The sequence below is a fragment of the Aphelocoma coerulescens genome, chromosome 2 (genome assembly GCF_041296385.1).
Source record: "Aphelocoma coerulescens isolate FSJ_1873_10779 chromosome 2, UR_Acoe_1.0, whole genome shotgun sequence".
Taxonomy (NCBI): Eukaryota; Metazoa; Chordata; class Aves; order Passeriformes; family Corvidae; genus Aphelocoma; species Aphelocoma coerulescens.
The window spans coordinates 106,649,232-106,672,299 of record NC_091015.1 but is presented as its reverse complement, the minus strand read 5'-3'; the positions used below and the strand labels follow the sequence as shown (position 1 = coordinate 106,672,299).

The following is a 23,068-nucleotide window of genomic DNA, read 5'->3' as shown; positions in this document are numbered from 1 at the left end:
GTGATAGCAAAACCTGCACCCTTAGGAAAGCTGCACAAAAAATGGTGATATCTGTGCCCGGTTTTAAACATGGAAAAAGATTTAAAATCCCAGTGTAGGAGCTAATCTAGGTAACATGGTGCTGTAGGAATTCATAAGAATCCAATTAGAACTCTGACACTGACAACAAATGTAATGTCTATCCTTTAGAGGATCAGTTTGAGTTAGTGCCCAGCTGGCAGAAGGTGAAAGTCACACAGATGTGAAATATCTAAGTTCAGTAACATATGTTAAAAGAAGCTGCTAGACTCAGTGCTGTTCTCATTTGATTAGTCATCCTGGTCTCAAAATAGATTTCACCTTTAGTACAGCTCTACTATCACAATGCACGACAGTACAACCCTACCTTACTATACTGGATTTCCTCTTAAAATACTGAACTGACATGCAGCCTCATGGCTGCCAATAAGATTTTTATGGCTATTATTCAAAGGGCTTTTCAATCTTCATTAAATGTGGGGGGGTGGGGAGTTATAATAACTAGATTTTCACAAGAAATTAGTTTTTCATCAAAATACTGTTTTCCACTGGAATAGCACCTTTAGAAGCAAGATAGCTGACTGTTCTGGAAACCCAAGTCCTTTAGCCACACAAAAGGAAATTAAGAAAGTGTAGGAGGCACCATTTCTTTGGTAAATGAACAAACCAACACAACAAAGCAGGAAACATTTACCTTTCCTTGGAAATTAATAACTTAAGATTGTAAAACTACCTGTTTAGTGAAATCCTTCATAAACAATGCATGCTGCAGTTCTCACAGTGTATAATTTTAACAATGTCATACATTCTGAACATACACCAGGCCTATTCTAGCTTTTGCTATTATAGCAATACAAGAGAAGACTGTTGCTTTTATTGACATTTCCACATTACTGCAGGTTCTAGTCCAGATTATGCACTATAACCATAAAGTTCCTATTTCCAGGACAGCTTATTTCATTTTGGCAACAGCACTAAGTCACTCTTAAGTATATTTATTGTTTTGTGCCAACAGTTGGCAAATACAGTGCTCAGGCCAGGTTGGATGGGGCTGGGAGCAAACCTGGTTTAGCAGAAGGTTCCCTACCCATGGCAGAAGGGTTGGAACTCAATGACCTTTAAGACCCTTCCAAACCAAAGCATTCTATGCAACTTGATGGTATAGCTCTCAAAACACCCTTCTATGGAGGCCTGGCTATACTGTGTGTGTAGGATATTGAGATGGCCTCTCTTTCCCTCACTTCTGGCTGAACACAGAACTACAGAACTACTTTGGTGTATCAGCATTTTCATCACGCTGGAAAAACTGTGATTTTTTTTCCTTAAAATGCCATTGCCTGAAGTCAAAGCATGACACAAAAATGCATTCACTGGAAGTATGTTTGTTTCTAGTTCACAAGCATTCAGACATGCAAAAGCCAAAACATAAGAGCTCAAAAGGTGTGTTACTTATTTAAATGTCATTATTTTAAGCAAATTGTAGAGGGATTTTCCAGTCTGTATTACTACACATCTACAGCCTTAACTCAGGGAAAGTACTGTGCTGCCTGCCCCAGCCTGGAAAACATGGACAGAGAGATGTCACATGACCCTTAAAGTGAAATGGAAAAAAAAAGAATAAAAAAATTACCACAGTCTAATAATTGTTTGAAACATATTGAAAAAGAATAAATTTGAAGTTTTATTGGAATAGACTTCTCCTGAATTAAAATTCATGCTAACATCAAAATTTTGAACCACTGGTTTCACTGATGAGTGCAGCAAATGATTTCATGTGCCTTTTTAAATAAAAAAACCCCAAGACTGATAGATAATCTGAAAAATAGAAGCAGACTATTCAAATAAACAGCAGTGAGACATCTGGCATGGAAATTTTAGTCCAAAGATTTCAAGTGTGGCAAAGCCATAAGCAAACGAAAAAAATCTTCCAATAGTAAAAAAGTATTTGACAACTGCAAATAGTACCCTACTTAGTAGTTAGCTTTACTGTAACAGTTCACTGAATTTCATTAGTTTGCCTTAAAATTTAGCAGCACACCAAGTACTACCGGTTGGTAGTAAAACCTAGAACTACTCTGCTGCTACAGTTCATCTGCAGGTATAAAATAAGCATAACTTTTAATGTTACATATTTTAAGGGATGACACTATAGCTGCTTTTCTTCCTCGAAATTGGTGATACCAGATAAAATTAATCATAGGAAGAGTTAAAGGCTAACCATCTCGCACTCTCTGTATTACATTACAGACTGCATCTGGGAAACAGACCTGTGTTTTCTTTGTATGGACAACAAAGCATAAGTAATGGTCTGCTAGGCCCTCACCTGAGAAGGCACTGGGTTATAATGCTAGGCACACCCCAAAACTGAGAGTTTCCTGTGTAGCACTTCTGGAGTAATGCCAGAGACTGTAGAGAAAGACTATAATCGGTGATTTTATTATTTACAAAATACTAAAATTTTGAAATACTTTGAAGTATCAGCACTATCAGCACTTCTACAAATGCAGACAATAGAATCACTGACAAGTAGCACAGAAGTTTTAGCAATGCATGCAGTACATTTCTTCCTGGAGCTGCAAAGTGCAGGTGGAAAATATCATGTCAATCACACAGACAAAGAAGGAAAATTACAGAGAGATTAGACAACTTGGAAATGTCTATAAAGTTAGGCATATGATATATCACTGGATTTCCTTATTAATAAAAATTTTCATATGCTCTTCTACATGCATTCCATACACTCTTCATGAACTGCATATCTCCCAGCACCACAAGCTTCTTCAGGCTCTGAAGAAAAACATTACGTCTATTCTGATTTTATGCAGGGCTAGTTTTATACAGAATGAGAGTGATGCAGAAGTGTTAAAAGACTGATAGGCAATGACAAACATACCACATAAATGTGGAAGAGATAATGAACAGACTTTTGCAGTACAAAATTAAACACAATTGTATGTACTGCCGCTGAACACTGAAAGACATGCAGGGAACAATAATGCTGAAAAGCTAAAGTAGAAATGAAAGTTGGCTTTTGCATTAGACAATTTTCATTACTACCTGTACAGACAGAAGTTGCCTGCACATACTATCTCATTTACATTCCTGTAAAGTGTGCATCAGGTCTTTTCAAAACTGAAAATAAACTCAAGATTCAAGGTTCTTAATCCTAAAGCAGATGACCTCAACAAAAAATACAGAAAATTTTGATAACAAAGTTAGAACAAAATCAGAAGCATATAAAATAATGAGCTTGTGCAAAGTTTTTCTAGATACTGATCCAGTTCGATTTCTTTGGTTTTGAGTCCTGTCCCTGGGGCCTCTCTGAAATCACACAAAAAGCTGTCATTGTGTTTCATGTAATTGTAGGGTGTAGTTCACTGCTAAAACGACCGGCGATCTTAATATTTTATCACAGAACTATCCTACAGCCACCAGAGGCCACTGCTGTTCTTTGCTCTTTTCCTGCCTGCAGCTGGGCTGCCGCGAGTAGTCAGCTCACAGAAGCCCCAAGCAATGGTCACACCAGCTTCAGTCCTCCTTTCCCTATTTATATGCCAATGCTGCCCTTCTGCAGAGAAAATTAAAAACAGTACACTTCTTATTGGCGGAGAGAATGTGAAATTATCTAAATATTGCTTACCCAACCTTAGCCTTCAGGAAGAAATGAAACCTTGCATTCCAAAAACCTTAATTCATTCTTTGATATGATTAAATTGTGTTGCTTAAGGCAAGTTTTTAGATGTAATTTAATTAGGTATCTGAAAGGCTTTAACTTAAGAAAAAACCCTCAACATTCATTTGCAATGGAACAAGATAAATTAATTAATGAAGTGATAATTAACATTCAACGATGAGAGAACTATTAAGCAAATGCTTTGCTACTATAGTTTACAGATATCAGTACCTAGCCACCCTATTTTTTGATCAGTGATCTGAAATACTTGACTAATACTATTTGCAGAGACTACAGAAAGTGACATTAAAGTAATAAATGTAATAAATGAGGAAAGGATCATCCAGCCAGATTTATGCATCATATTAAATGTGTTTTAATACAGGGGATTGAAACACTATGTATTTGGTAATAAAGAAACTGGCTACATGCTGGCATATGGGATGGGGGGAGGAAAAAGGGACATCCTAGAAGGCAATGAGGAGAACTTGAGCATTTTAACAGTTTAGCAAATAAACAGCAGCAACCCAGTTCAGTGGCAATGGGCTTTGGATCCATTTTTGGCTGTAAGACTTGAGTGGCTAAAAAACCAAAAAAGGTAGTTTGATCACTGCAGGCAGTATTCTCATACTAGTTCCCTCTATACAGAAATATACTCCTTTTAAAAAGGCATTTAAAAATTAAAAGTTGCAGAAAAACCCTGCAATTAATGAGAAAGCTTTAGAATTTTAAATAGATGAAACTACTGAGATAATGGTAGAAGAATAATCAAGCCATACATCAAAAGTAAATATGTTCTATTAAGTTTTATTTAGCAAGAAAGAGGTGTAATAAACACCTAATTTTAGAGGCGGAAGCCCTATGTATTAAACGATGACATACAGCAGTGTCTTTGAAAGCAATGAAGTCCATGAAGTGCTGAACATGCTGTCAAGAAAAGCATATGCAACTTTATTGGTATCTTTCCAGAGCACAGTTCTATTGCACACGAGTTACAGGGAACAAAATCAAACACTATGGCTTACGATACCAAAAAATTGCTATTGAACAACCCAATGATCTTTTATGACAACTCACATCAAGATCTGGACAGGGACTTCTGACAAGGCTCACTCACAAGGAGTGATAGGGCAAGTGGGAATGACTTTAAACGGAAGAGGGTGCATTAGATACTAGAAAGGAATTCTTTACCGTGAGGTTGGTAAGACACTGGCACAGGCTGCCCAGAGAAGCTGTGGACGCCCCATTCCTGGAAGCGTTCAAGGCCAGGTTGGATGGGGCTTTAACAACCTGGTCTAATGAAAGGTGTCACTTGGCACGGGCAGGGGCATTGGAATGAGATCGTCTTTAAGGTCCCTTCCAACCCAAACCACCCTGTGATTCTAAGATCTCCTTAGGCAGTGTGAGAAAAGAGACAACTCTTTGTTAAATAAAAAATTAAAATAATTTATTGAAAACAGAAAAATTGAAAAATTACAGAAATTAGAAAAATATAAAAATTTGGGATCCTATGGCTTGGTAGATGGTATGCCCCAGGAGTGCAGGGATCTGACATCTTCTGGCTGAGACAGCACTGGACCTCAGGTAGAGAAAAAGGACTTACAGTGCTGAGCTGACTTTTGGCTGGTCCAAAAGCCAAAAAAAATTATTAAAGGCTCCTTAATAGGAGTAAGGCTTTTAATGCCCAACGCTGACGTCCACCACAGCTACCCCACAAAGCATACTCTCTCCTCACCTCTCTGAACTTTTGGAAACCTGTCTCGTTGTTTTATAGTGCCTTTACTCCGCCCCAGTCTGCCCACAGCCCGCCCACAGCCCGCCCCTTTGGTTTAAAGTGATTGGTGCTTTCCCTTTGACAGATCATCTCCGTCCACCAATGGCTCATCCTTGTCAGAGGGGTGGTATCAGTTGAGATAAGGGTGCTACAATGCCTTCATTAAAATTTGGGTTGCCATGGAGCTTGCCTGACGGGCTAAGGGGCTAAAAATAGCTGTGGCTGTTACAAACTGGGGTTTTGAAGTTAGCCCTTGGACTAAAGTGCAAAGTAAAAACACCTGAAAAAAAATTAAAATACATCTAATACATCTTAAACCACTTGTAAAAGTAGACGATAAACATAGGAAAGATAACTCTTATGGTGTACAGGTGGTTTAAAGTTTGAGAAGGGGACATAAGTTGGGGATTTTTAACTGGGGAATTTCTAACTGGGAATGGTGCAACTCTCCTAATAAACTACTTTGAACAATTGAAAACACTGATAATGGAACTTGATTTTTGTACCTGGGCTGATGGATTAATTTTAACATTCAATTTAAAAATATTTAACTCAGAATTAATTAATTAAAGCACTTAATATGCAAAGACCAAGCACAATTAGGGATTTCATGTATGACAGGCAGCATTCGGTTCAGGCAGCAAAGCTTGGGCAGGGCACAGCCAGGCCAAACAACTCCCATCAAGTTCAGTTGGCTTCAGCAGCAAACCCCGCCTGCCCTGGCAGCTGTGCAGGCTGGAAGCCATCACCTTCCTGGGCACCAGGTGAGTCCCTGTGAGGTAAAGAAATTCAGCCAAATTAAATTTAATAAAGAAATAGATTTTATTCCGCGGCTGAAAGATCGGTCACATAGAAAGCCACGATTGAGAAAAGCAGCTCCGAGCCCAGGACTGGAGCTGGGTGAACACGCATAGATCTGACCTCTATCGCATCAGACCTCCCAAGCTCATGAATGCTGCTTCGCCTGGTTCCTTCTTATACAATTTTTGGGTAGAGTCCGAATTAATTCTATTCTTCTCGTAATTTTAGCATATTCATGAAGTTTTCTTGTCCCGAAGTTGGGCTGCACAAAGTCTTTCCTGGGTCTGATGAATTGTCCATCCTAGATGATGAATGGGCCATCTCTGGTTCCTGGAACAGTTATTTTTAGTTCTCAGAATGTCCGCTTCTTTATCAGATGAGATGTAGATATCAGAAGGTGGTGATCAAGTCGTCATGGTGTCAATGTCCCGGTGATAAGACCCAACCCCACCTGGGTGGAATCCTCACTTATTGATTACATCTGTGAGAGAACTTCTTTTAGTGTTATGAAATTTTTCTCTCAGCCAGGCTGGTGGAGGGATTTTGAAACTCTTGTCTCTGCATGGTCTTATTACATTTCAGTTTTATACACAATAGCACGAATTACATACTTTATTTATAACACCTGTGCTCATGTTGTGTGCCCATCAGCCTTAAACTAGAATTTATGGAGGGTGTGGGAGGGAAAGGCAGGGAACAGTCACCCACAGGGAACAGAACCACAGAATATCCACAGCTGGAAGAACCCACAAGGATCAGAGTCCAACTCCTGGCCCTGCTCAGGACAGCCCTAAGATCAAACCATGTGCCTGAGGGCATTGTTCTAACACTTGTTGAACTCTGTCAGACTTGGTGCTTCGACCACTTCCCTGGGGAGCCTGTTCCAGTGCCCCAATACCCTCTAGGTGGAGAACCCTTTCCTAGTACCTAATACCCAACCTAATCTTCCCCTGACACAGTTTCAGACCATAAACCAAGCTGTTCTGGCCGAGTCCTGCTTTCAGGCTCTGAGACTCCCACCCTCAGAGAATCACGGAATTGTGAGGGTTGGAAGGGACCTCTGGAAATCACCCAGTCCAACCGCTCTGCCAAGACAGGATCAGCTACAGCAGGGGACACAGGAACGCGTCCAGATGGGAGCCACAGGCAAGCGGACCAACTGTGCCAAAGCCCGACCAGGCCGACTCCCGTTCCCGGGCCCGCTCCACCAGGGAGGCCTCCCGGCCCCGCCCGCTGCCGCACCCGGACGTACCGACCTCCCCCACCCCGGCAGAGACCGGCGCATGCGCACTGGGGGCCGCCGCCGCCGCCCCTCACCCGCCGTGCGCCCCCTGCCCGCCCGCCCGGCCCTGTCGTGAGTTCGCCGCTGCCCCGCTCGCCCCCCTGCTCGCCCCCCCCGGGAGCGCCGGCGCCCGCCCCCCGCAGCCCGTGTGTAGGGCCGGGCCCGCCCGCTCGTCCCCGCCCCGTCGTCCCCCCCTCCGCCGTTTCCAAGAGTGTGTGTGTGGTGTGTGCGTGCGCCGGGGGGGGGCAGGAGGCACGGGTTGGGGGCGGCCATGCCGAGGGAGCGGCCCCCCGAGCCCGGCGGGGAGAGTGGCGAGGCCGGCGCCGAGGCAGGTAACGAGCGCGGCCGGGCGGGCGCGATCCGCGCCCGGGGGTGGGAGGTGAGAAGCCTCCGCGGGCTCCGCATATAGTCCCCGGATATGGGGGAGGAAGGCCGGGTCTATTGTGCGAGGGTACAGGCGAGAAGGCGGAGGGGAGGAGAGGAGAGCGGAGGGAGCCGGCCCCGGCCCTGCGGAATGATACCGGGCGGGCAGCGGCGGAGCGGGCCGGCGTGGCCTCGCCGCCTTCCCGCAGTCTCCCGCTGCGGGAGCGGCGGCCATGGCGGTGATGGCTGGTGCAGCAGGGTTCCTCGGGCCTGGCCGTCCTCCTCCTCCTTCTCCTGCCGCGGTGCGGGTCCCGGCGCCGGGCCGGCAGGGAGGGCCGGAGGAATTGTCCGGGCCGGCTTGCGGCGGGTAGGACGGGAAGGCTCTGGCTCGTTCCGCTGCTCCTCTCCCTCCCCTCCTTCCCCCGGCCAAATTAACGAGAGCTTCGAATAAAGGATGATAGACAAATGGAAAATGAGGCTCAACTCGTCCATCTCTCTGATTTGCAAGGAGGACGTTATTTTTAAGTTTGTTGTTGTTTTCCTTTAAAAACTCCTTTGTAGTAGTTTTCTTTGTGAATATATGTATAAAAAACCCCAAACAAAATTGGCTTTCTCTCCCAACATGTACTAGTCTCACGCATCGATATTAAAATTTTTGATTATATTTTATTGCCGTTGATACCTTGAGAGTACTTCAGGACAGGATTGGTTTGATGGGCTGGCGTTTGTTGTTTTTTTGGTTGGTTTGGTTTTTTTTTTTGACAGCAGTTGGTAGCTGGTGAGTTTTATGGCTCTTTTGTGTAGTTTATTCCTGCTGATGTTACTGTGGTTCTGTGAGGAATATCGGAAGACCCACAGACAAAAAATAGTGTTGTTCAGGTAGGCCTGAAGCCCTCATAAGTGACTTCTTCAGCACAAGCATGTAGCAGTAGGTGTTTGTTTTAAATATGTGTTTTTAAAGAGATAGAGTGGAGAGAGATTTCATAAAGTATTTGAATACCATGCCGATTTCAGTCATGAAAAGTCAGCCAATTAATATTTTCTGTATATATTTAGAATTTTTAGTTTTCTCAATGCTTGCACATGAGCTCTGGCTCTGTAAGGGGAATGTGTAGGTGAGCCTACTGTGGAATACTTTTCTGTAGAATTAAAATGTGCTGACAGGCAAAGAAAAAGCTGTATTGTTATGTGAGAGTTGGGAAGTTGGACAAGATGTTTTCTACGGTATGGAAAGCCAGATGGGCCACAGGTTCCTACCAGAAGTGGTTGGGGGTTTTTTTGTTGTTAATTCTGTTGTGGCCATTGATCTCAGCTTTTGATCACTAAGTAATAAGGATATAAAGAAGGTCCTAAAGAACATTTGCTGTTGCCAGCTTTGGATGTTGAGGGTTTGGGTTTTTTTTTTTTATTATTGAAACTAAAAATCTACCTAAAGATCTACTTAGTTCTCCAGTAGTTTTTGGAAGGGTATGCATGTGTCATACGTGTGTGAACTCCTGTAGTAATACTGTGATGTCCAAATGAGAAAAGGATGGGAATTGAGACAAGCTGTCCAGAAAAATACAGCCTAGTAGCTGTATTCATTTTGCTTATAGTTGGACCTTGATCTTAGACTATTTCTATAGTAAGAGAACTGTATGGCTGACAAGACTTACTGTGAGTTTCATCACATTCTCTATTTTTCACATATTTATTTCTTTTAAAAGAAATTTGCCAATTTATTAATGATACTGTTTCATAGAGGTGGTTTGAATGCAGCTGTTGAGAATTACAGGCTCTAGGGCTATTACAGGGATTCAGAAAGAACTGTAAGAACTGCCCTAAACAGGCAGGTTTTGTGGATGCTGATGTTTTTGATCCTTGAGATTTCAGCAGTTAGGGAAAGCAGCAAAGTCAGTGTTGGCAAGCAGAGTGTTTTTTTCTGCACTTCTCTGTGACAAAAAAAGGTCATGAATGAGGAAGCTCTGGCTGAACAGGACATCTTGAACCTGGGAAATTTATGTGTTCGGGACATTTGGCTGTTTGTCCTGTTCAGATACAGACTTTGAAAACTGGTTGTGCATTTCATAGGTTTCACTTGTACCAGGAGAAATTTTATTTAGAAAACAGGTGTTTACAGAAATAAATTTCATATCTTTTACTTAGGAAATTGCATGGGTTTAAGTGGTTTTTTTTAAGTGTGGTCCTTGGAATTCCTACAGTCGTGCTATGTTGATATCTTTCATGGAAGTGTTTCTCTCTGTAGTTGTACAGTCTGTATATTTAGGGTAATACAGCTCTGGGAGAAAATAAAGGTGAATCAATAATGTTTTATGTAGCTTCCTTAGACTTCTTTAACCACCATGCATGTCAAAGACTAGAACAAGTTCTTTGCTCTAGGAAAATGAAATATGTTGGATAAAAAAATGAACACTAGGCAGCAATAGTCAAAATAATATCTTGACCTTAATAGCTGGTATTTTAAAAAATCCTTTTTCTCTTTTGGCATTGTAGTGTTTTCCCAAAACTATCTTGCAATTTTTTGTTTGTCTTTAAACTCAGTTGAACTGCTCAGATTGACCTCTCTGGGTACAAACTGAAACATGGTAGGTTCTGTCTGAGCATAAGGAAACCCTTCATTACTGTAAGGGTGACTGAGCACAGGTATTGGTTACACAAGGGAGTTGTGGAGTCTCCTTCCACAGAGAGGCCCTTTCTCTTTTTACCTGTGATGTTCGTCACTGAATAGCAGCAACATGAAATGAGCAGTTTTGACTTTTGCTATCTGATCATTTTCAAAAGGAATGCTTTGAACAGCAAAATAAATATTTCAGGGTGTACTGGAGCAGTTTTTAAGCCAAGAGGTATGTCCTTTATTAAACCCAAGGGCTACTTTTAAACATGTTTGAACTGATTTCCTAGATGAGTGCAGTTAAAACTTGAGCATTTCATGTCTTCAGAGGGCCTGAATTGTAACAGGATTCACATAGGAAGAGTGATAGATATTAAATAGACAAAGCTAAGAAACACAGAGATGACATAGTTTTAAGTCTGCCTCTGCAGACCTGGCTGTATTTTGTTTGCTGCCTGTCAGTCATCTAGCAGCACTTAGGATGTGGGTACATTGATTTAGGGAAAAGTCAATTTAGAGGCTTTACATTCCAATTTTATATAACTGAAGAAAAATAAAATTTGAACTCACCAGTTAAGTCTTACCAAATTTTTCTTTGTAGATTATTTTAGTAGTTGTGCATTAAGGTTTTATGTGGTGACCTCTGACTGACAAGAGAAGAGTAGGTGAGTGATGTTGTGCAGGCAAGAATGAAGAGGTTGTGGTACTGCTTGTGTGGTGTGCCCTAAATCTCTTAAATAGGTATAGGTAATTCCTTTTGAAAACATACGGGAGGAACAACTGCTCAAACTTTTGCCTTAGAAAAGTTAATATTTAGGCTTTATTGGTGATACTGTTATTTGGTCACCTCACTGTTCTGCAGTAAAACAATCCACATTTATGTATGAGGGGCGTGTTGGGTGATAAAGATGATAGACTACACTGGCCTGCTTTAATTCCACATTAGTTCCTCACTATACTTGAAATAATGTCCATGTCTTTTCCCAAGTAATCTATGTTCTGTCTGTGTGATAGCTTCAGCCCTTGTTCTGTCCCATGTCCATAGCTTTCAGCCAGTTGCAGAAATTTTATTTCCTGTTGCATTTGTGCTCGTCTTCATACCTCATTTATTCCCACACATAAAGTGCTTCTTGTCTTGGGGTGACGTTATGATATGTATCCTATATCGCTGCCTATGCCCAGAAATTAATTTTTGTGCCTTTCTATGCCTCTAAACTTCTAAATATAATTAAAATTTCTATTTGAAATCGCTCATGTCCCTCTTTTGGTTTTATTGCTGCAGTTGGATTATGTTCATTCTCTGGAAGAGGGAAGACCACGTAGTAAATAATTCAGTTCATTCAGAAGTTTCTGTTAACAGTGTAGTGACTGGACACAGGTAAAGGTCATGGCTTCAACCATGAGAAATCCAAATAATGTGAAAACAGCTGAAAAATGGTAGCTTGGTGTATTCATATGCAGCTGTCAAAAAAAGTGTAGCTCCTGGAGTATTTAGTAATAAATGTAGCAATATTTGCCTGAATGTCAAATGAGCCTATTGAAGTTAGTTGAGGAAATGCCAATTTTCAGCTGTCTGTGTAGGTTAGGATGATGTGAATGGTGTGTCTGTGTGGTGGGTTTACCTCAGCCAGCAATTAACGCACCCTCCAACCACTCACTTTCTCCTGAAAGAAGAGTGAGAGAAAGAATGGGAATAGCAAGAGCAAGAAAAAGCTTGTAGATTAAGATGAAGGCAGTTTAAGAAATAAAGGGAAAAAGTTAAAAAAAAAGGTAAAAAAACCCCAAACAAAACAAAAAAACAAACTCCAAACCAACCAAATTGCCAACCAACAAAAAAGTCCAACCAAGTGATGCAAAGGTCAATGTTTGCCATCTCTCACAGAGGTACAGTCTGGTGCTGTCTCTGAGCAAAGAGCACTACCTTGGAAGAACTACCCCAGGTTTATATTGCTGAGCATGATGGTTTATGGCCTGGAATATCCCTTTGTGTTAGCTTCAACTTTTCTCCCACCCTCAGCCTACCCACTGTGGGGGCAAAGTGAGAAACAGAGAAGTCCTTCATGCTGTGCAGCACTGTTCAGCAATAGCTTAAGCAGTGATGTTAGCAGCATTGTTTTAGTCACAAATTTGAAACACAGCACCATATGGGCTGATAGGAAGTTAACTCTATCCCAGCCAGACCCAGTGCAACCTACTTAGCCTCTAACTGGCTATGTTAATTCTGTGTCCTGTCCAGCTTCTCTGCAGCAGCAGTGTGGCTGTGCTCTGTCTGGACTCATCTTTGCTCCTGAAAGGAGTGCAACTACTTTGTGTTGGCATATGCTGAGTGACTGGCCCTTGGATGTCCATCCCAGCAGTGTGTTCCTGGAAACAAAGTGTGTGGACTAAGACTACTTGGCACTCCGGATTAAGTGTTGACCAAAGCATAATAAAAATATCTTGTCTTATAGGAGCAAATCTTGATTGGTTTCTGGATTTTGGCTCAGTATGTGGACTGAGAGTTGAGTCTCTCCCCTGCTCTTCCCATTAGAAGTCAGGAGGAATGCCTGCTGCTTTTGTTTAGGAGTGCTGAGCTAGATTTAAAATAACCTGTTTTATGATTGCAGAACTAAGCAAAATGTTCTAATGATTCATGATCATTTGTGTTCTGTGAGTTCAAGTGTAGTATGAGGAAATGTCAATATTGCCATCCCTGTTCTGTTGTCCTACCACTTTCTTTCCATTCATAAATTAGTAAATAGGTTTTGATGGGGTCAGACCCTTTTGTCCCGAGGCTTGCCAGCTGCCATTTAAATTCAGTGACAAGTTTTCATCCATGAATTTCACAAGCTTGAGTGTTTTATTTTCAGTGTCCTCTCAGTCGGATTCGAGGAGGTTATTAGAGATCTAATAAGGCTGTGCTGCATTCACAGCTGAATGAGTCCATCTGCGCTTTGCAGAGAGGGCTGTGGGCTGCCATGAGGCACAGTGCTGCTTACATAAGGAGAGAATGGCTGGGAGTGCTCTAATTCTGTCTTCCTCCTTCCACATTGAGTTATCATCAGTGGCTTCTAGCAGAGAGCACCTGCTTGCTGACTCAACTCCTGAGGTCAAGTGTTGGTGAAGGCTGTATCACAGCTGAGTTCACCCAAAGTGATTGCTGCTGCTCTGTGAGGGACAATAAATTCAGGAAAGAAATTACAGGTTGTAACATTAAGAGCATTCAAGTAAGACCATCTTTAAACTGGAAGTTTGTTATCATTGATAGGTACTTTGCAAATCTGATTCTGCTGTTTTTGGGCACTTTGGACAAACTGTAAGAATACAGACAAAAATATGTTTGACAGTGCATGTTGACAAAAATGTGTTTGATGGTGCATAATGAGCTAAGTGCTCCCTGTTTAGGTTAATTGTATTGATACTTGACTGTCTCTCCCAAGCTGTGAAGGAATAAGGTTGATTTATGTTGCAGCTAGACTAACATGCAAATTGAAAAAAAATAGAAAGTGACAGTAGCTTCTGCACTGTTTCTGTGTAGTTAATACTAAAAAATGCAAATGTTTGCAGCTTTCCTTCTGTTCAGCAAGGTTTAGCATTTATTGTAGTGTGCAGACCTGAAAGAATCACTTACTTTTCAGGAGGTTTATTACTATGATATTCTTCTTGTGTTTTCTCTCTCTGTGTTTACAGATACCAGTAAGAAGCTGCTCTCTAGTAAGAGCATGCCAGTTTTTTCATGTGATTGTGTTGACATTATGTGCTTAATCAGTTAATGTCTTCTTGAACTAAAACCTCCAAGTTTTAATTCTGTGGTTTTGGCTTGAATGGCATTCTGGATGGCATTAATTCATTAACAAACAGCAGACTTGTGTTTTCATCTGCCAGAGTATACCTGACAATAAATAAATTGCTTAATTTGTGCGTATTTAATACGTATATTTTTCTGAGAGCATAAGCATCATATTGGCTATTTATGATATGTTTGCTAGTATGATAAATGATGAATTGTGTCCATCAAATGCTGTGTCAGTTATGTCAGTATTTTGATTTTTTTTCACTTAGGTACCCAGGGAGTGTTTAGAATTGTTGCATTTTTTTAATGGACGAATTTCTCAGTGCATTTAAAAATACAGGGTTCATACCCCACTGCCAACTTCTTGAACATGCTTTTGTCTGTGTGTTTTTCTGGTATTCAACAGTATTGATCTTTAAGATAGATTCAGTATTTTGCAGTGTTTGGCTTGTTTGATGATCCAGGCTGATGTGTCAAAAACTTTTTTTCCCTCTGATATAGGGAAAGATTATTTTATTGTATATTTATCTGAAATACGGTAGTGTAGGTTATTACTTTGACTTGTTATGAAATAGGTATCAGTGTAAATAAAGTTTTCATTGGGATACTCATTCTTCTAACAAACAAATTTTGTCAAATGGTTATTTCATTTTTTAACTTTTTTTTTGGTGATTGAAATGAAAACAGACCTGAGTCATGTGACACCTGCCTGAAAAGTCAAAATATGCCTCACTTGCTTGTTACTTCTTTAATTGACAGTCTTTCCTGTTTTTACTGTCCTCCTAATTCTAGACACAGTGTAACAGTTTAAACCTTGCTGTTACTCAATTGTTTTATTTCAGGAGGAATATTTTTCTGAATGCTCTCCTTGTTAGTAGAAGAGTAAGATATAAAGTCCCTTCCTACATCTTTAATAAAAGGGAGTTGCAGCTCTCTGAAATACCCAGTATTTGGTAGGTGATAGAGGATCAGACTGTTCTAGTGACAATACAAATGAAAAAAAGATTTTAGTCTCATCTCTCCCATAGGCTACTTCAGATGAAGTGTTAATGAATAAAAAATGAGTTTGTAAGTTTGTATTTCAATTTAAACCCGTATTAGTTAGTAATCCTGCCCTTTGAATAAAAGTGAAGCAACTGAACTTTCAGAATTCTTTCATATCCAAATTAGACTGTTTCTGTGGACATACTGGCTGTAACTATCTAGAATAGACTTCAGGCTGATTTCCCAATAGCTAAGCCTTTGAAGACTTCTGGAATCTAACCTAAGCTGATCTGCCGTGCCTTGTCCTTAAGGATTTCTGCACTGAGAGTCACCTGCCAAGAGAAGCTGGACTTTACAGTGCAGTTGGTGATTCTAGGGTCCAGTCCTGATTCCCCAAAGCCCTTTGCTTTTTACCAATACAAAAGATAGGGCCAAAAAAGCCTGTAAGATTTGGCTTTGGAAAGAGTTACAAAGATTTTCTTTGAAAGCGTAATGCTTAGAATGTTACAGATGTAAGCAGTCCATTTTCTATATAGGTGCATTCTGTTTTCTTCTTCCATGGGATCTGAGTGCCTTTGGGAAGGCAGAGCAGCTTGGAGGGTTTATGATCATCCATGAACTAGTCTTGAGAACTTCCTGATGATTTGGCATGGGATATGATATGTTCAACTCCTCATTTTTCGAAGTTCCGGCTGTTTTTCTGTTCTTTTCCATGAAACATTTTAGGATTATGCACTTGTTTCGTCTTTCTGTTTAGTTTAGTGGTGATCAATTCTGTCTTTTTACAGAAAAGCCAAAGTACTTTCAAGTACTGCATCAGGTGGTCTGATTTCATAGAATTATAGTCATCAAATTCTGTTGAAATACTACAAGATACTTAATTTTTCATTCTATAGTTAAACTCATTTTTGAATTGAAGAAGAACATTTGCAGCCTGTAGATTAATCAGTATTACAGTCAATACAGATATGATACACATTTTAATAAAAAAGATACATAGAAATATTATGAACCCAAGACCGATGTCACTTGGTAGTATTATTCAGAAACTAGTGAGCGTGTTGGGTTTTTGTTTCAAAGTATAGGGAAGTTGGCACCTTAGATGATCTCAGTGCTACATTTTTGCTACTTCAGTTGCTTAGGCATTATTTTTGCATATTGCCCTGTGCCTTTGATCTCAAGAGTGAATATTTAAAGGTAATAATCTCTTTGGCTCAAGGGGAAGGTTTGAAGGTCTTTCTAAAGTCATGGATTGGGTCATTTTTCAGTTGTCAATTTAAAGTAGAGGTCAGGCCTTCATGGGGTTGAACAATTACTCCTTTTTCCAGGGGAAAGGAAAGCCTTGTGCATTACATTTTCATATAGCCCAAGTATAGGAGTAGATTTTTCTTTCACTTCTCTTGTGTTGCCATTATTTACAGAAACTGATCTTGTGTCCTTTATTCTGCTCAGGCATATTTATCACAAGGATGCTTAAAGGATTGTGTCTTGTAATTAAAGCTGTGGTTTTCAGCTTTTGAAGAAATGTGACTATTTCAGGGTTGTTATTGATAGTGTCTGCATACTGTGAATTTACAGTTTATTAAAGGATGCAATAAGTACAAGTGTACACATGATAAAGATTAGTAATATTTGCATCATTGTGTTACAGAGAAATACGTGAAAATGAAACTTTGCAAAGCAAAATTTAATTGGGTAACTTAGTCCAGAAAGGAGAAGTATAAGTCCCTAGGGCATTGTTTTTAGTTGTGATTTCTTGCCCAGAATACATTGTGCTGTAATGCTTTCTACAGCTTCCTCAACTACAAGCTTTTAAAGTTTGTTTATGAGAATCTTAGCAGGGAAAAAAAAATGGTCAGGACATAAGGTACTGATTTCTTTTTCTGCTTGTAAATGGTGTGGTGAATGAGAGAGGACTTTGAAGTGGTGCAGTAGAGTGGAAATACTGTACGAATTGTAATCTTCAGTTTCCTCTGAGGAAATTTAAACAGGATGCTGTAAACTTCTCCTTGTGTTGTTGTTACTTCCTATGCCTAGTTCTTATATACGTGGGGAAAAGTACTGACTTAAAGAGAAACATCAGGCCTTCCATGTCTAGATAATAAAATCAGTGTTCCCTTCTTTTTGTGTTCTGTTGTTGATGCAGTTTAGTTGTGGCAGTGTTTGAATTCTATAGATTTTTTTCTCTTTCATGACCCTAACCTGCAGCACAAGCTGACCCCTCCTGCCAGTTGCTTTTCTTAAATTTTTTCTTGAATAAAGATTACTTCCTTAGTAATAGAGCATCTTCTCAAATATAAAATGTGCCTAAGTTCCTTAGATTAATATTTTCCTTATATCATAAAGTATTTAGAGGATTGACTTCACTCATTTGAGCAGAAGGATATAGAAGCTTGCAACTTGTATGTCAAAAGTTGTATGACTTGTAGGAGTTTTAAAGAAAACTATGTGGGCTTAGACTGGATCTTTTCAAAGAAAAATACATCTCTTTCCTTTGAATTAATGTGTACACACTTAGACTTGCAGTTTATTGCATCTCTCTCAACTATTTGAAACATTGGTGTTGGTTTTGTAACCCTAAAGGTTTTAAAATAGGTTTTAATAAAGGTTTTAAAATGCCAGAAGAAGAAAGAAAAGATGTCTAAATTTTTCTTAAGGAAAGAGAGAGAGCAAGGAGGGAGGGCAGAAAATCTGAGTAGTCAGAACTGCTGACTAGGTAATTGTAAAAAACTTTATTAAACAGGTGATGTAATACTATTAGAAGTAACCCCTGGCAGTATCTTACTCATACCTAGTGTTTTTTGCAACGTTTCATTTTGTTGCGAACTTGATGGGTGTTTATGGAGCACAGAAAGAATTTATTTCAAATTATGGGGAAAAGATGATTATTTATGTCTTTAGTGACTGGCAGCTTGAGATATGGATGTATTTGGATGATCCTATGTCAATGGAAGCAGTAATGTTTATGCCTGAGATCTTCAAGATCCCTTGAAGTTACAGTGTTGGATAAGTCTAAAATCGTAGAGGAATGGGAATAGTTTCTGCTTGAAATGATTCTGTTTTTTACAATGGAGTTATAAGTAGATGAAATGTGGCTTCATACAAATCTTTTGTTGCTTGTTTTGCAGATGATCTTCTGACACCAAAAAGAGAGAACGGTGATTTTCCCTGCCAAGTACCCAACTTTCATAAGTGTGAGATTTGTTTGCTGTCTTTTCCAAGAGAGACCCAGTTCCAGCGCCATATGAGGGATCATGAGCAAAATGACAAGGTATGAATTGTAGTAGATATAACCAGTGTCTATTGATATTTTCATATACTATCAAGTGAAGCTAACACAAGATGTCTTTTCCATTTCTTTTCAGTCACACTACTAATAATTATTACTTGGGGGCCTCAGTTTTGTGACATTCCTCTTGTTTTCTCATGTTTCCTTTGAGATAGGACCTTCCTTTGATGCCCTTTGATTGGATTATTGTTTCCAGATCAGTAATTTTTAATTTTAGCCATTTTCTTTGATTTTTAAAACACTCAGCTAGGTGAGAAAATGTATGAGTTTTTTGCAATAGTTTGCAAAGTGATTCTGCACATTAGCAATAAAAAGAAAATAACGCTTATATTTATTAGCAGGACCCTACTAGTAAAGTAATTTAGTATGTATGTATTAATCAGTAGATTAATGTCATCACTTTAGCTACTTACAAATCAAATTTGGGAAGAATGAGAAGAATACAGATATGTGATTAAGACTAGACTGGCTTTTTAAATGAAGCTTTTGCCGCAAGTTGCATCTGTAATATGAAGCATTTGATTTATTTCCCTTGCTTTCTATTTCACAGAGCTAAAACTACTTACATGTGATAGGAAAACAATTTTATTACTTTTTGAGGTAGCCCTAAATACAGATTAATTTTTACAAAGCTTAGCACTTGGAGATAATTAATGTATACAAAGAACAACTTACACAAGTTTCAGTGTTGTAAAGTTGATAAAGTTAAACCCATGCTATTGCAAACTTATGTGTAAGAGCCTTTACATCTAAAAGTGAAGGTGCTCTTAAAGAATTAAAAATGATTGTGCAGATGCCAAGTGAAAAGCAGTCTAGTCAGTCCTAGTATAAACTAAGTGTTTTGCTGTTTTGATTATTAATTTTACTTAAGGAGATTTCATGGAATCACAGAATATACTGAGTTGAAAGGACCCTCAAGGATCACCAAGTCCAACTCCTGGTCTTGGGCAGGCTCATACCATATGCCTGAGAGCATTGTCCAAATGCTCCTTGAACTCTTGTCAGGCCTGGTGCTGTCACCACTTCCCTGGGGAACCTGTTCAGTGCCCAACCACCCTCTGGGTGAATTGTGACCGGAGTTAAAGAAGGAAAATGTATTTCTGTCTCTTGCTCATTCCTCTCTCCTGCTAACTTCACTCTTTTTGGACAGTCTTGGTTTTGAGTCTCTGGTTTCCTTAGTTCCCCTGCTTTCTTTCCCTTTGTGCTCTTGTAATGCTGTATTTGTATTTTTTGTATTGAGATGCAAAGAAAATAAAATTATTAATATTGGTATTATTAAGCATCATTATCCTACGTAGGTACTTGAATTGCTCTTTTTTTTAATGTTTAACATTTTGATTTGTATGGTTCTATGTGTCAGTCAGGGTATATGTAGCTTATGGGAAGACTGAATTTTGTCTTTATTTTTGTGATTTTAACAAACAGCCTCACCGGTGTGACCAGTGTCCGATGTCATTTAATGTTGAATTCAACTTGACACTTCACAAATGTACTCACAATGGCGAGGATCCTACATGTCCTGTGTGCAACAAGAAGTTCTCCCGAGTAGCCAGTCTGAAAGCACATATTATGCTACATGAGAAAGAGGAGGTAATTTCATGAAACCTTATAACAGAATTTTGAAAAGACATGTCATAGTGGTTGTATTTAATCCCTTACCTGTATGCTTTAAATTGGAGGATTGAATAAATTATTTTGTTCCAAAGAAATATAAAATTTTAAGCGGGGATTAGTTACGGAAATTAATATCCTGAATATAAGTAAGTGTTCCCATTGTGTCTTTATGAACAAAGAGCATCTGTGCATGTTTGATAGATACCATATTATAAACATTAACTGATTGGTTATTTACACATACTTTTATTTTGAAGATGTTTCTGTGGCTTAATCTACATTGATAAGCCCACACGTAATAAATAATGTGTGATCATGTTTGATGGCAGATGTCATGGTGAGGCACTTTCACCATCCATAGAAATAGATGAAACTGTTCCTTTATCTACAGCTCCCACCTCCATTTTTGAGTGGTTGTTTTGCTTGAGAGTACTTCTTGTTTCTTCCCCTCTCACAATTTCATTTTCCATTCTGATAGTGTTGGTTAAATTCTTAGCAAACAGTTAATACATAGTGGTGTATTTTGCACACTTTATAGTCATGACTGCATTACTACAATTGCCAGAGGTGATTGCACTGCCCGAGATACCAAGTTTTCCATCACGTAATTGTCTCTTCCTCCTGTTAAGGTTTTTTCAAAATTGCACTTGGTGTTGGGAGAATGGGAGCTGAATCAAGAATGCACTTTTATTGTCAGACTTCTAATCATAACTGTAATGGTGGTGTGTTTCTCCATGCCAATTGCTGACAGCTTACAGTGGCCACCATACAGTTCTTGTCCCACCTGGGTCACCAAAAAACTGATGCCTGAAGTGGCCACCTAAAAACAGAGACTAGACGAGAGTAAGGGAATAAGGTAGGTATTTATTTGAAAGGCCTTCAAAGGTACACTCTGGGGAGCCAGAGGCTACTGCCAAGATGGACCCCAAGATGGACAACAGGTCACGAGTTCTTCACACTTTTATAAGTTTGGTTCATTTGCATATCAGGGTTAATTCTCCAATTAAAGCTTCAGTTAATGATGTAATTTCCCCAAGCTTGCTCCCCCTTTAGAGGCTTTTGGTTTATACTTTTGGGCCTAGGACGGTCTGAGTGTCCTTGGAGAGCAGGCCTAGCATGAGAGAGCAGAAGTTAACAGGCCACAGGAAACTTCAGAGTTACACAGTAGGCAGCACAGGGTTTGAAAAATATGAAAGTTAAAACCTAAGGCATCAACAGCAGTTCTGACTTGTAAGTTTGGGATAATAGGCCTGTTTGCACTTTTCCCTAAAACAGATGCCGGCATGCCATCTGTAGAGGTTGTATTCCTTCTTTAATCATATTTTAGTTCACGTTTTGTCACGTGCACAGTCAAGTAGGTAGCCAAGTTAAGTACAATTTTGTTGCATATTAACATATCTGTAATAATAAATGACTTAATGGGTATTACCAAGGAAACTTGATTTATGAATTGCTAAAAACATCAGAATAAGGAAACTAAGCATCAGGAAAGACACCCAAGGGTGGTTCTTGATATCTGTTTCTGCCATTAGTGATTTTTCATGCACTACAGTAGGTCTGAGTTTGTTGCTTTGGTGCAGATGTCAGAAGAATTGGTTGTGTGATGGCTTCCAATTTAAAATTCAGTCTGCTGCTTGAAAATACAAACATTTTAATACATATTTAATGCAAAAATACATACATGTTTCAGTTGCTAATGAATATGTTTCTTATAATGCTCAATGGTTTTGTGATAAAACAGAGATGAATGTAACAGTTCACAGAAAACTGCAGGTATAACTTTCACAGCAGTTATGCACAGGACCTGGAGGAGAGCTGGAATTTGAACTTGAAGCAGAGGGTATTGGTGATGGCACTAGCTGTCATTGAGTTTTCCACAACATGCAGGATAACGAGTTACCAGTGGAGTACATTCTCCCTCCTGTTTGCTCTTCTTCCTTTTGCTGTTAGAAGAGTTAAAAACCTGAAATCAGCGCAAAGGGGCGTAGGGGGAATATAGATTAGGGGACATACATAGCAGTTAAGGAGATGGCTTCACAAACTGAAATTTGGGGAACCTTATTCTTGTTTTGTGCTACATCAGGCAGCTTTATCTACAGATGAATTCAGATGGGCAAGACAAAGAAATTAGTGTGGTTAGCTTCTTGAGTGCTCTATTGAGATTTGGGAGAGTGAGTCTGTCTGTGAAACTTAGATTTTTGTGATTGATTGCTCCTGTGAGAAGTTCTGGAAGGAATTTTCTGAGCTATTGATACTGAGCTTGCAAGAGACTGTATTTTCTCCTCACATTCTTTGGTGATTTGTGTGTGATAAACTGGTGTGAGGGAAAAACTTCACGTTTGACACTCCTCACTGATATGGGGTAGCTTTCTCTTGAGAAATCATAAAGGACGGTATCTTGTGTAAATATGCCCCATCTTCTAGAGGATTCTTGATTTTGTCCATTTCCTCAGTGAAAATGTACAGTGGTTTTCACTGCTGTGTTTTGCCCTGGCAAGACATAAATGCTGAATAAAAAACTGAAAAAAAAATTATTTATTACATTAGAACTGCTACTATGGCTTCTTTTTTCATGAACATGAGGGTTTTTGGGCTTTAGGAGAGCCTTAATATGTTGAAAAAGTTAAAACTGGTATTTGGTGGATATAAAGTGAAAATTCCCTCATTATAAGATCCTCTTGTTTCGATTTTTGTGTTTCATTTGTGCAATGTTGGGGTTTTGTTTGGTTTTTATTTAAAAAAATATTAGCTGTATTTGATTTGTCCTGTCTAATTAAATTTGTGAGCAATGATCTTTTGGAAAAGTGCAGATTAAAATCCTTTACAGATGCTAGGAATCATAGATATTAAACAGGTGAAGATCACGAGTTCCTAAGCGTTCTTCACA

General features: G+C 39.5%; 1 protein-coding gene across 4 annotated transcripts in view; it reads left to right on the top strand.

Annotated features, from left to right (window-relative positions):
• Positions 1–7,709: 7,709 nt before the first annotated feature.
• ZNF236 (zinc finger protein 236) overlaps positions 7,710–23,068 on the top strand; it is an 81,723-nt gene continuing 66,364 nt past the window's right edge. For 3 of the 4 annotated variants that reach the window (XM_069004324.1, XM_069004322.1, XM_069004321.1), the window contains exons 1-3: positions 7,710–7,880; positions 18,407–18,549; positions 19,993–20,157. In XM_069004324.1, coding sequence (XP_068860425.1) covers positions 7,820–7,880; positions 18,407–18,549; positions 19,993–20,157 — 369 coding nt within the window. In that variant the 5' untranslated portion in view covers positions 7,710–7,819. Of the gene's footprint in view, positions 7,881–17,088; positions 17,146–18,406; positions 18,550–19,992; positions 20,158–23,068 lie in introns of those variants that run through there. The other variant, XM_069004323.1, reaches the window with a different exon arrangement.